The sequence below is a fragment of the Oryctolagus cuniculus genome, chromosome 1, assembly GCF_051225735.1.
Source record: "Oryctolagus cuniculus isolate XC-2025 breed Fujian yellow rabbit chromosome 1, ASM5122573v1, whole genome shotgun sequence".
In the NCBI taxonomy this organism is placed as follows: domain Eukaryota; kingdom Metazoa; phylum Chordata; class Mammalia; order Lagomorpha; family Leporidae; genus Oryctolagus; species Oryctolagus cuniculus.
This window is the reverse complement of record NC_142867.1, coordinates 216,319,264-216,331,574: the sequence shown is the minus strand read 5'-3', so window position 1 is coordinate 216,331,574 and position 12,311 is coordinate 216,319,264. Positions and strand designations below refer to the sequence as shown.

At 44.8% G+C, this 12,311-nt stretch overlaps 1 protein-coding gene across 2 annotated transcripts in view; it reads right to left on the bottom strand.

Annotated features, from left to right (window-relative positions):
* Nucleotides 1-12,311, bottom strand: part of KIAA1958 (KIAA1958 ortholog) — a 178,727-nt gene that overhangs the window by 87,246 nt on the left and 79,170 nt on the right. For both annotated transcript variants that reach the window (XM_051843064.3, XM_070055647.2), the window contains exon 2: nucleotides 2,406-3,600. In XM_051843064.3, the coding sequence (XP_051699024.1) occupies nucleotides 2,406-3,576 (1,171 nt within the window). In that variant the 5' untranslated portion in view covers nucleotides 3,577-3,600. The remainder of the gene's footprint in view (nucleotides 1-2,405; nucleotides 3,601-12,311) is intronic.

The following is a 12,311-nucleotide window of genomic DNA, read 5'->3' as shown; positions in this document are numbered from 1 at the left end:
TTCTCCAAAATCATTATATGCTAAGATATGCACACGTGGTTTAGTAAGGAGCCTCAGGGTCTCATTTACTATCCACCGGCATCCTGCTTTTGCAGGGTAAGCAGCAGAAGGATGTGCAACACAAGTAATCGTCTTAGTAAACTGAGTATATCAGACCACTTTGCAAAACCCATTTCTGAACTCCACCTTCAAATACAAATTAAATGAAAGTATAGGAAACTCTGCCAGGCTAGGCCTACTAATTTACAAAGAAAAAGAGGAGGTGGAAGACAGACAAAAATGAGCCAGATTCACAAGCATTCAAGTGAAAAGGTACTTCACTTCCACCAGCCTAATCAAGACAACATTTTGTCTAGTAATGCAAAGATTTGTCAAAGACCACACTGTTATTCAGTGGTTGAAGAAAAAAAAAAAATCTGGTTTTCAAAGAAAGAAAAAGACAATCCATGGAATGAGAGAAAATATTTACAGATCACATATCTGATTTGGGACTTACATCCAGAATACAAAAAGAACTTTTACAGCTCACCAATAAAAAAGCAGAGTAGTTTAAAAATGAGCCAAGGATTTGAATGTATATTTCTCCGAAGAAGAAATACAAATGGTCAATAAGCATTTGACAGACCGCTCAGTATCACCAGTCACCAGGGTAATGCAAACAGAACCGCAGGGCCGCTACCTCACGCGCCTACTAGGGCAGCTGTCACATTTGTGAACATGGAAAGTGGCAAGTGTCGGTGATAACGTGGAGAGACGGGAACGTACTGCTGGTGAGACTGTAAGGTAGTAGAGCTCCTTTGCAAAATAGCTTGGCAGCTTCTCCCAAGCTTTAAACCCAGAATTACCTTTTTTTTTTTTTTTAAACACCTGCAATTCCACTGCCAGGTAGTCACCTAAGAAGAAAACCTACGCTCACACAAAAACGTGTACACACATGTTCACAGCAACATTATTCTTAATAGCCAAGACACGGAAACAACCCAAATGTCTACTAACTGATGAAAGGAAGAATAAAATACAGCATATTCATACAGTGAAATATTATTTGGCAATAAAAAGGAAAGAAATTCTCTAACATGCATCAATCTTGAAAACATTAAACTAGGTTCAAGAAAGTGTTAACAAAAGATCGCATGTTATGATTCAAGTAATGTGAAACATCAGAGTAGGCAAATCCATGGAGACAGAGAGCAAATTAGTGGTTGCCAAGACTGGAGACAGGGAAGAGTGACTGTTAGTGAGTATGGGGTTCTTTTCTAGGGCGATTAAAAAGTCCTGAAAAACACTAAACTGTACACTGTATAGAGGAAATATTATGATATATGAATTCTATCTCAATAAAGCTATCATTCTCTAAAGTTGAAAAGCATAATTTTACTCAGGGTATGAGTCTTTTCATTATATACTTTATTAATAATGTCATGACTGTTATAAAATCATAAATGGGAGATTTCTTCTGGGGATCTTAAGGTTGACATTAAAATTGGAAAAACACCTTTGTAAAGCATCTTATTTCTAGGAATTTTCAAAGTAAAGACATGTGCCTTAGGTTTCTAAGAAGCTTTTTCCAAAATACATGGCTTTGTTGCAAAGGAATGAAGAAACCGAAATGTATCACAGATTTCTGCTTTCTGTGTTCCGTGTGTGTCTGTTCATCCTGGTACATGTTGCCACTTCTGGCCTGGTGGATCTCAATCATGAACCCAGAGCATGCGACTCAAAGCCCTTTATATCACAACAGACCAAAGTCAATAAACACTGAATGTTGGCATGCAAGCATCACAGGGGTAGGGGCCTTGTGTAATTATTTCTCCCTTCTCTCAATCCATTCCACTTGGGCTCACATATTCCAAAAATCCAAGTTTTCTGACTCTGCAGTTTTGACACAAAAAGTCAAATACAATGTTTAGCAATACCTGTTCCTTTTTTACAAACTTGTTTTAAACTACACACCAACCTGAACGACCAGCAATGCCAATTGGTTCAAATAAATACTGATGGAAAAGCATTAGGTCTATTGTCATCATATGCCTTAACCAACATCATTTTGGCTTCCAACAGCAACTAAATACCTTGATACTAATAGGAAAGCATTAAAAGAAAAAAACTTGGAAAAATAACTTTGCTACCTAAATATGTGGCTTAAGGTCAGACAACAACCTTAAATCTAGCCACGCAACAGCAACAGTACCATCTTGCAGCTGTCCATCAGCTAGATGGATGGCCTTATTTCACACGAACTTCCTTTATCACATCACCTAGATGGAATCTATTTCAACATCTTTTTGAGAAAAATAAAGGACTGGATTCTAGCAAACGTGAGGCAATGGTGCTAGGAGTGCTGACGGCGCAGAATTCTCTGATGTATGCGGATGAGGGACTTGCGGTCACCTCACGTACCATACCTGGTATGCACTGTGCTGTGGCCTCAGTGGTTATGGTTGGTGCGACTGGGGGCTGCTGCTGACTGGAGCTCACTTCTGGCTCTGTGTTGACTGATGGAGAAAGAGCTACCTCACAGGAGGACACCTGGCTGGGCAGGTGAGGCAGGAACTCTTCCGAAGCAATTTGCTCATCCTGTCCAGGCAGCTGCAGGGCAGACAGAGGGATGCTGATCTGTTTGTTAGGATGGGACGTGCTCACAGGCATCTGCATGGCCACCTGCTGGTTGGAGCCATGCGCACCAGGCGGTCCTCTGTTTGGTGAAGCCAGAGAGACCCTCGCGGTCTTCTGGACGAGTGGTCTGGAGATCACAGAGGGGGATGCGGACATCCCATGTGGGTCCAGCTCAGTGCTGATGGCAGATGCTACGTGGGGGACCAGCTTAGCAGCCCCAACACAGGAGGAACCAGCGTGAGTCTGAGGCTTGGGTTTTGCCATCTGTGTCAATGACAGAGCTGGTCCATCGACTCCGCCAGTCAGCTCTGCGTTTGCCACAATGTAATAATCCTCCGGAATTTCTTGTTTGATTTTCTTGATGATGACATCATTGCTGCATTCATCCACCATCTGCGTCTGGGAGCTTGAATGGAGGGAAGACGGGACCACTCCAGGCCTTTTGCGGGTAATGCTTTGGGGCCTTTGGGTTTGGGGTTCAAAGTCACTATCCTCATCCGTAACAGAAGACTCACAAACCATGTCAAAGAGGGTGTTTTCATCCTCGTACTCTTCAACGGCTTCATCCAGCTCGGAGGGCTCACTGCAGTAAGAGAAGTCACAGGAGTCTCTGGTCCGGTTACAGTCTAGCTTTGCTTTCACTGCTCTGCCTGGGTACCTTTCGACAGGGCTAGTCTGCGTCTCAGAAGGCACCCCGATTATACTGGGACTATCAGAGTTAAAACTTCTATTATCCTGGAAACAGACTCTCTCTTGGGACCCAGCTCTGCAAGTAGCTGTTAGTGGCCAGTGGTAGGCATGGCCTGCGCTACAGCCCCACATTGCTGTCAGGTTCCCATGGGAACCTTCAGAAAGCAGGTGTTTCAGGTTTGGAATGAGGCTGCAAATGGTCCCATGGCTGTGGGCCCAGCTGACCAATTTGGACAGATTCTCAGATGAGGTATGAAGACAATCCTCCATGTTATAGGATCAGCAGCGTCTTTCCTAAAGAGAGATAATCAGAATAAGAAGCCATTACTACCCAAGATATTTGTGTATCTCAGTTATTCTCATTTCTTCCTACTGTGATCATTTGGCGTTAAAAAGAAATGTTCTTCAAAACTGATTTTAGGGCCGGCGTTCAGCACAGTGGCGAAGACTCCACCTGGGTGCTCTCATTCCATACTGGAGCTCCTGCTATTGAGTCCCAGCTCCATGCCCAATTTCAGCTTCCTGCTGCTGCACACCCTGGCAGCCAGCAGGGATGGCTTAAGTAGTTGGGTCCCTGTCACCCGTGTTGGAGACCCAGACAGAGTTCCCAGCTCCTAGGCATTTGGGGAGTAAACAGCAGAAAGCAACTACCACTTGCTCTCGCTTGCTCGCTCTTGCTCTCTCTCTCTGCCTTTCAAATAAAGAAAATAAAAACATTTTAACTGTATTAGTTAATAACACTGCACATGGGCAGGGAATGGAAAAGAAATAGAACAAAAAGTAAAAACAGTTGATGACTTATGGTTGTGAGGTGTAGAGAAAATTTTTGTTGGTTTCCTTCATTGTTATAATAATGCCTGCAGATAAGAAAAAAAGAGGCAAAGAAAAAAAAAGAAATAAAAAATAAAAAATATGTATGCTTTTTCAGGGTGTATTTTACTTCCAAAGTCACAGAGAGGTTCAATCAGTTCCTTAATAATAACATGTATGTACTGTACCACTTGCACTAACCAAGAGGATACACTTCCAATGTCACCCTTCGTCACCAGAAACTCCACTAGCAGAGGCAGAGACAACAAAGAAGGCTTGGATGCATCTAGCATGGATGTCAGAGAAGGGGAGTTGATCTGCTCAGCATCAGAAAAGGCAACTGGAGACCTATGGACAGAGTGAGGAACTAAACTTGGGAAGTGGGGGAAAAAGGAGAGAAGAGAGAACAGACTGGGAGGAGACCTGTGGGAGGGACTGGCTGTAGACCAGGAAGACGGACAGGCCAGATCAGTGCTGTAACCACGTTTAGGAGCAGGCTGCCCTTCTCCTGTCTGTCTGAAATTCCTGAAATACTCTCTTTCAGGCCACAACTCGAGGTGAAAGTACATCTAGTATATCCCACTATCTGAGGGGCCCTGAACTTAAGGATAACCGACTACCAAACAGAATACGTAAGTTCTTATTTGGCAGGAGTTCCAGAGAATCACTTGGGCAATGGGTTTTGGCCTGGTGGTTAAGCTGTCAGTCAGGATGCCTGAGTCCAACATCAGAGCACTGGGTTCAATGCCCGGCTCAGGCTCCCAGTTCCAGCTTCCCGCCAATGCACATTGCAGGAGGCAGTGGTGGTAGCTTGAGTGACTGAGTTCCTGCCACCCATGCGGAAGACCTGGATTGAGTTCTCATTCCTCTCTTTGGTTCACCCCATCCCACCCCAATATGGCCACTGTGGGCACCTGGGGAATGAACCAGCACTCTCTTTCTGTTTCACAAATACACACACACACACACACACACACATCACTTGCTGTGAGTCCATGGCTGGGTGAGAATGAAGACAACCCAATGCGTAGGAAACGGGAAAGGGGCCACACGGCATTGGTGAGTGAGAGTTAAGGTTAACAAGCTGTGCCAGGAGGAAATGCTGAGGGGGAATGGGGCCAGGAGGCACAAGGATCTTCATGTGTGGTTCAGTCTGCCCTGATCTCCTGCAAAGCAGGTGCCTCCCTGGAGGTGGGCTCTGCACTAAGGCACCAAGGTAACTGCAAAGCCAGGTGGCTGTGCCAAAGTGCACATCTGAGCCTCATTTCCTGCCCTGCCTCCATGGCTCCCCATTCATTAATGGGGTTAGTAAAGTTCAAATCATTAAACAAATTACTGAGGTCTTCGTGATGTGGCCACAGCCACCTCTCAGCCTCACCCTCTGCTTCCACAGCCTCTTCCCACACTTCACCTGCACCCCCCACTCCCGCTGAGTCTCAGACACCTCATTCTTTGGCTTGAGGTGCAGCCTTTCTCTTTCCTCACCTGGCAAGCCCTGACAAGACGGAACCTGGGACCACCTCCTAGCGAAGTCTTTCCAGACCCCCTTTCTGCCTTAGAGGTTCATTTAGGTCCCCTTCATCCCCATCATCTCTTGAGGAATCTGCCTGCGCTGCTCTATCATCACTGACTTCCCAGTCTTGTCTCCCAGACTTGACCTGAGGGTGGGCATTATGACTCAACTGTTCATCCTTCAATGAAAACCTATAGGGGGGATACACAAATTAATAAGATACAGTCTTGCTCTTAAGGTATTCTAATCTATCACTCACCACATAGTTGGAGCCAAATAAATAATGAATGAGTGAATGAGTAATAATAATAATGATAAAAAGCAGAGCCATCACCATCAACATTAACCAAGTAAACATGGCATCCTCAAATAAGAAACATGGAGGGCCACCATCGTGGTGTAGCAGGTAAAGCTGCCGCCTGCAACTCCAGCGTCCCTTATGGGCACCGGTTTGCATCCTGGCTACTTCACTTCTGATCCAGCTCCCTACTAATGGCACAGGAAACTAATGGCAGAGGATGGTCCAAGTGGTTGGGTCCCTGTGCCCACACAGGAGACCTAAATGAAGCGCTTGTCTCCTGGCTTCTGCCCGACCCAGCCCCAGCTGTTGTGGCCATCTGGGGAGTGAACCAGCAGATGGAAGATCTCTGTCTCTGTCTCTTCCTTTTTCTCTGTGGCTCTGACTTCCAAATAAATAAATCTTTAAAAAACAAAGAAACATGAAACCTCCTGCAGTCATTTTTATTGTAATCACCTGAGGAATCAGGGTGCTTCTGTCTCCAACACAGCTGCCACGTGCACAGAGTTCAACCACAGCAGGCAGGTGGAGAGAACAGTCATTGGTGTGGCAGCTGGGAACTTGTAACTCTGGGCCTGAAACTGCTCTCTGTGGCCTCAGACAAGTCACTCACTACCCCTGAGCCTAACACGACAGGACGTGTTAACACGATCTTACACTTCCTCACACTCCAGACACTGGGGCCTGGCTTTATTTATGGCCCTTTCACACAACTTTGGCTGAAGCCGAAATGCAGATCAAAGAGAAGGCTTAGAGTGTGTGTGTTTGTGTGTGTGTGTGTGTGTGTGTGTGTGTGTAGCTTCTCATCAGAGCTGTTCGGTTAGGGTGCACAGACCTGTCACCCTGCATCCACTCTCTCTCATCCCTTACAGTTACATTGAGTCCTAATCTGCTGGCTGGCAATGTGGTCAGCTACAGGAGATTGACAGGGGCAGCCCCGGGACACAGCTGTGGACAAGGAAGTGTAAATGGAAGTCACTGGGTGGGCTTTAGGAAAGACCTTTATTTAAAACAAAGACTGGGGGCTGGCGCTGTGTCATAGTGGGTAAAGCCGCCACCTGCAGTGCCAGCATCCCATATGAGTGCTGGTTCAAGTCCTGGCTGCTCCACTTCCAATCCAGCTCTCTGCTGTGGCCTGGGAAAGCAGTAGATGGCCCAAGGCCTCGGGCCCCTGCACCCACGTGGGAGACCCCAAAGAAGCTCCTAGCTCCTGGCTTCGGATCAGCACAGCTCCAGCCATTGCAGGCATTTTTGGGGAATGAACCAGAGGCTGGAAGACCTCTCTCTCTCTCTCTGTGTAATTCTTTTTTTTTTTTTTTTTTTGACAGGCAGAGTGGACAGTAAGAGAGAGACAGAGAGAAAGGTTTTCCTTTTCTGTTGGTTCACCCCACTATGGCTGCTGCGGCCCGTGCACCGTGCTGATCTGAAGCCGGGAGCCAGGTGCTTCTCCTGGTCTCCCATGCAGGTGCAGGGCCCAAGCACTTGGGCCATCCTCCACTGCACTCCCTGGCCACAGCAGAGAGCTGGCCTGGAAGAGGAGCAACAGGGACAGAATCCGGCGCCCCAACTGGGACTAGAACCTGGTGTGCCAGCGCCGCAGGCGGAGGATTAGCCTAGTGAGCCGCGGCGCCGGCCTTCTCTGTATAATTCTTTCAAATAAATAAATCAATCTTTAAAAAACAAACAAACAAAAAAACCAAAACAAAACAAAGACTGCTCTAATTCTTGCCTTTGTGTCCTTTCACTTTCTTCCTCAGCAAAGATATGATGACTGGGGTCGTAGAGGCTTTTGGGGGGCATGCAACCACAAGCTAAGGACTGGAAAGAGTGGCCCAAGCTGGGCCCCTGGTGACAACATCACAGAACCACTGCATGGGCTCAGAACTCCCTCTTCAGACGCCTTGTTGTTCGTAAAAGACAAACTCCCGGGTTTGTTCAAGCCCCTTTGCTGGAGGCTGCTGTCACACACAGCTGAACACAACTACTAACTGAGACACACACAATGACGTGCTCACCCCCGGTTTCAGGCACGGCAGAGTAGAAGCCTTCGTTTTCTCTACACCAGCCCCAGTGCAGTCGTTACTGAGACTGAACTCCACTACCAAATTCTTGAGGGTCTTTAAATCCACGTCGAAATGTTTGTTTCACCTGTTTTCATTTTGCCCATAACAGAAAGCAGAACTAACATGGCATATTAGGAACCTTCGAAATGATCATCTTAGCTCCCAGCCTGGCCAGCTGATTTCAGCCCTCTTCGCCTGTATCTGCACTCACATAATCACATACAGTGATGTTATGTCACTTCCAATTTGTTGGGAAACCTGTTCAGGCTGTATTCTGTTTAGTAAATATAAATTTAAAGCTTCTTTTTTGCATTAATTATTTTCTATCGAAAGGCACCCTGACTTGACAATGTTTAAAATGGCACAAAGTGATCGCAGGGTAAGAGACTGCGTTATGGGCATCACAGGTAATGAGAAAAGGAGTTGAAATAACTTGATGTATGTTGATAGAAGGTGACATACGTATGGCATCATATTTAAATAAAGATGTTGCAACAGTTCAAACATGTAAAAATGTGGCAGAATCAAAGCACAACCTGGTAAGTGCAGGTAGAATTCAAGACACCCTGCTGTCCAGGTGAAAATACCATATGATACTAAAATAGTATCCTTGCTGAAGGCCCCTCAGTCAGTAAAGAATTCTGTAATCAAAATACATAAAAGGCAAGGTGGATAAAAGTATAAATTTTATTAAGGCTTATCTACTTAATTGTAAAATATTCACAAACCTTCCAGAATCAACAGGTAGTAATTAGTAAGTCACTTTTATTACATCTTGAAATTCACAGGCAATTTTATGAAGAGGCTCTTAAACTTTTTTAAGTACCATAAAAAGAAAATATTTTCCAGTACTACTGTTAATATATTTCAACCTGGCAACTAAAGTTCATAACAATTTTGAGAACATAATTAGTTGACATATATGGCAATTAAATGGGTTGTCTCCAAGCTGACAAAGCATAGTTTCAATATGCTTCAGTATTCTTAAGCTTAATACAATATAGAATCAACAACAGGATAACCAAGGTATTCTTGAAGTGTTAAGAAATATTTCTGGCATCTACTCATTCCCTTCAGCAGCCTAATGATAAGCTCTATGCTGAAAATAATGCTTTTTTCTACAGTTTCAAGAATTGAAAAATAACTTCAGATGGTATTCTCCCACACTGATATGGGAAATTAGATATTCAGCATTACAGGGTTATCAAATGCCACTTGATTATAAACTAAAATTCAGAGAGTCCTGCAGACACTAAGTTCAGTATGAGATTTCATTATCCAAAATGAGCAAAGTCCTGAAGTTATTAGCAACACACTGTATGCTAACTTAGGCCAGCAGACATGCTAAATCTTAGTATTCATATTATTAAAATCAAAATCAGAAGAACATCACATCCAGAATCAGACTTTCCAACACTGATCATTAGCTTTCAACAGAACAACAACATGATACTAATTACTACAGTTAATATTTACTGGACAGTTATTAACATAGCAATAATTCTAACTATATCAATAATCCTAGTTTTTTAAAAAAGATTTTTATTTATTTATTTGAGAGGTAGAGTTACAGACAGAGGGAGAGACTGAGAGGTCTTCCATCTGCTGGTTCACTCCCCAAATGACCACAATGGCCAGAGCTGGGCGCATAGGAAGCCAGGAGCCAGGGTTTTTTCCGAGTCTCCCACATGGGTGCAGGGGCCCAAGCACTTGGGCCATCTTGTACTGTTTTCCCAGGCCATAGCAGAGAGCTGGATCAGAAGAGGAGCAGCCAGGCCATGAACCGATGCCCATACGGGATGCTGGTGCCGCAGACAGAGGCGCAGCCTACTGTGCCACTGTGCTGGCCCCAAGCCTCTGGTTTTATGGTTTTAACTTAAGTTGCACTGGTAAGCTTCGCTGAGTTCACAGCTGTATCAGAACTATAAGCATGAGTTTTGTTTATGCATACTTAGGTAGTAATAACAAAATAATAGTAGAAATTATTTAAGTCAACATTTAGGAAAATATTTTTTCTTTCAGAGAAAAACTGCTTTATAGGAAAAAAAAACTAGGTATTAAAGGTATTAATAGGTATTAAAGGATTATGTCACTTTTGCAAAACTCAACAAAGCCAGCTGGCAGCCAAGTTGTCATTCACGCTACCTCAGCTAAAACAACTAGCCAAACATCTCTTGTAGTCTCATAGATTCTGAACCTTTTCAAAGGGCTTGTTACAATTCTTATAAATGTTAAAATTTTATTTTATTTGAAAGAGAGACAGAGCGATGGAGATATCTCCCATCCACTGGTTCACTCCCTAAGTACCTGCAACAGTCTGGACTGGGACAGGCTGCAGTCAGGAGCCTGGAACTTAATCTGGGCCTCCCACATGGGTGGCAGGGACCCCAGTACTTGGGCATTTCCTGCCACCTCCCAGGGTGTGCATTACCAGGAAGCTGGAGTTGGTAGTGGAGATGGGCCTCAAACCCAGCATGCTAATATGGGATTGAGGTGTCCCAAGGGTGCCCTGAAAGCATTTTCAAAAACAAAACAAAAAAAAGAGGCCAGCATTGTGGCACAGGTTAAGCCATTGCTTGCTACACCAACTGAGTGCCAGTTAGAAATCAAGAGTGGGAGTTTCTGGCTCCTAGCTTCACCTGACCCAGCCCTGGCTGTTGTGACCATTTGAGTGAACCAGTGAGTGGAATCAATACCAACCTCTCTCTCTCTCTCTCCCTCTCTCCCTCTCCCTCTCTCCCTCCCTCCCTCCTCCCAACCCCTCCCCACCTCTCTTACTCTGCCTTTCAAATAAATAAATGTCTTTTTCTTAATAAAAAAAAAAAGAGAGAGAGAGAGAGAAGGAGGTGCCAGCCCTGCGGCATAGCAGGTAAAGCCGCCACCTGCAGTGCCAGTATCCCATATGGGAGCCGGTTTGAGTCCTGGCTGCATCACTTCTGATCCAGCTCTCCGCTACGGCTTGGGAAGGTAGTAGAAGACGGCCCAAGTCCTTGGGCCCTGCACCCATGTGTGAACCCAGAAGAAGCTCCTGGCTCCTAGCTTCGTATCAGCTCTGCTCTGGCCGTTGCAGCCATTTGGGGAGTGAACCAGCAGACGGAAGACACTGACCACCGCCCCCTCACCCCGACCTCTGCCTCTCTGTAACTCTGCCTTTCAAATAAATAAATAATAAAGCAAGAGGAGGGAGCACTAACCAAATTGTCTGAGGAGGCCAGCACCGCCCTCATACCAAACCTAATAAAGCCATTGCAATAAGGAAAATTATAGAACAATATTCTTACTGAACACTGATGTAAAAATCCTTTACAAAACATTAGCAGACTGAATCTAACAGCATATAAACTAGGTACTGCATTGTAGCCAAGTAGGACTTGATTATACAAGGCTGGTATGCAAGGTTGGCTGAACACTCAACAATCAATCAATGTAACTCAACCATATTACCAAACCACTGGAGGAAAAATCACACAATTATTTTAACATGCAGAAGCACTTGACAAAATTCACTCTCTACTTATGATAAAAACACAGCAAACTGATAAGAGTAGGGAACTTCCTCAAACTGATAAAGGGCATCTATGAAAAATTATAGCTAATATAATATTTAATATAAAAACGGAATTATTTCCTAATATAAAAGCAAGAATACATATTTCTATCACTTATATTCAATATATAAGTCCTAGTATACTGGAAGAATACTGGAAGTCCTAGTCAATAAAATACCATGGGGGAGTGGTGGAGAAACTGGAAGCGATAAAATTATCTCTATTTGTAAATAACATGGCTGTTCATGCAGAAAATTCCATAAAACTCACAAAGCACCAGCTAGAATTCATAATATGAAATTAAAATTTAAAAATCAATTACTGGAGCCGGCGCTGCGGCACAGCGGGTTACGTGCCGCAGGCAGTGCTGGCATCCCATATGGGCGCCGGTTCAAGTCCTGGCTGCTCCACTTCTGATCCACAGCTCTCTGCTGTGGCCTGGGAAAGCAGTGGAAGATGGCCCAAGTCCTTGGGCCCCTGCACCCATGTGGGAGACCCAGAAGAAGCTCCTGGCTCCTGACTTTGGATCGGCACAGCTTTAGCCGTTGTGGCCAATTGGGGCGTGAACCAGTGGATGGACGATCTCTCTCTGCCTCTCCTTCTCTCTCTGTGTAACTCTTTCAAATAAAATAAATAAATCTTTTTTAAAAAATCAATTACTTCTAGGGGCTGGCGCATGTGGCACAGCGGGTTAACACCCTGGCCTGAAGCACCGACATCCCCATATGGGTGCCAGTTCGAGACCCGGCTGCTCCACTTCCAATCCAGCTCTC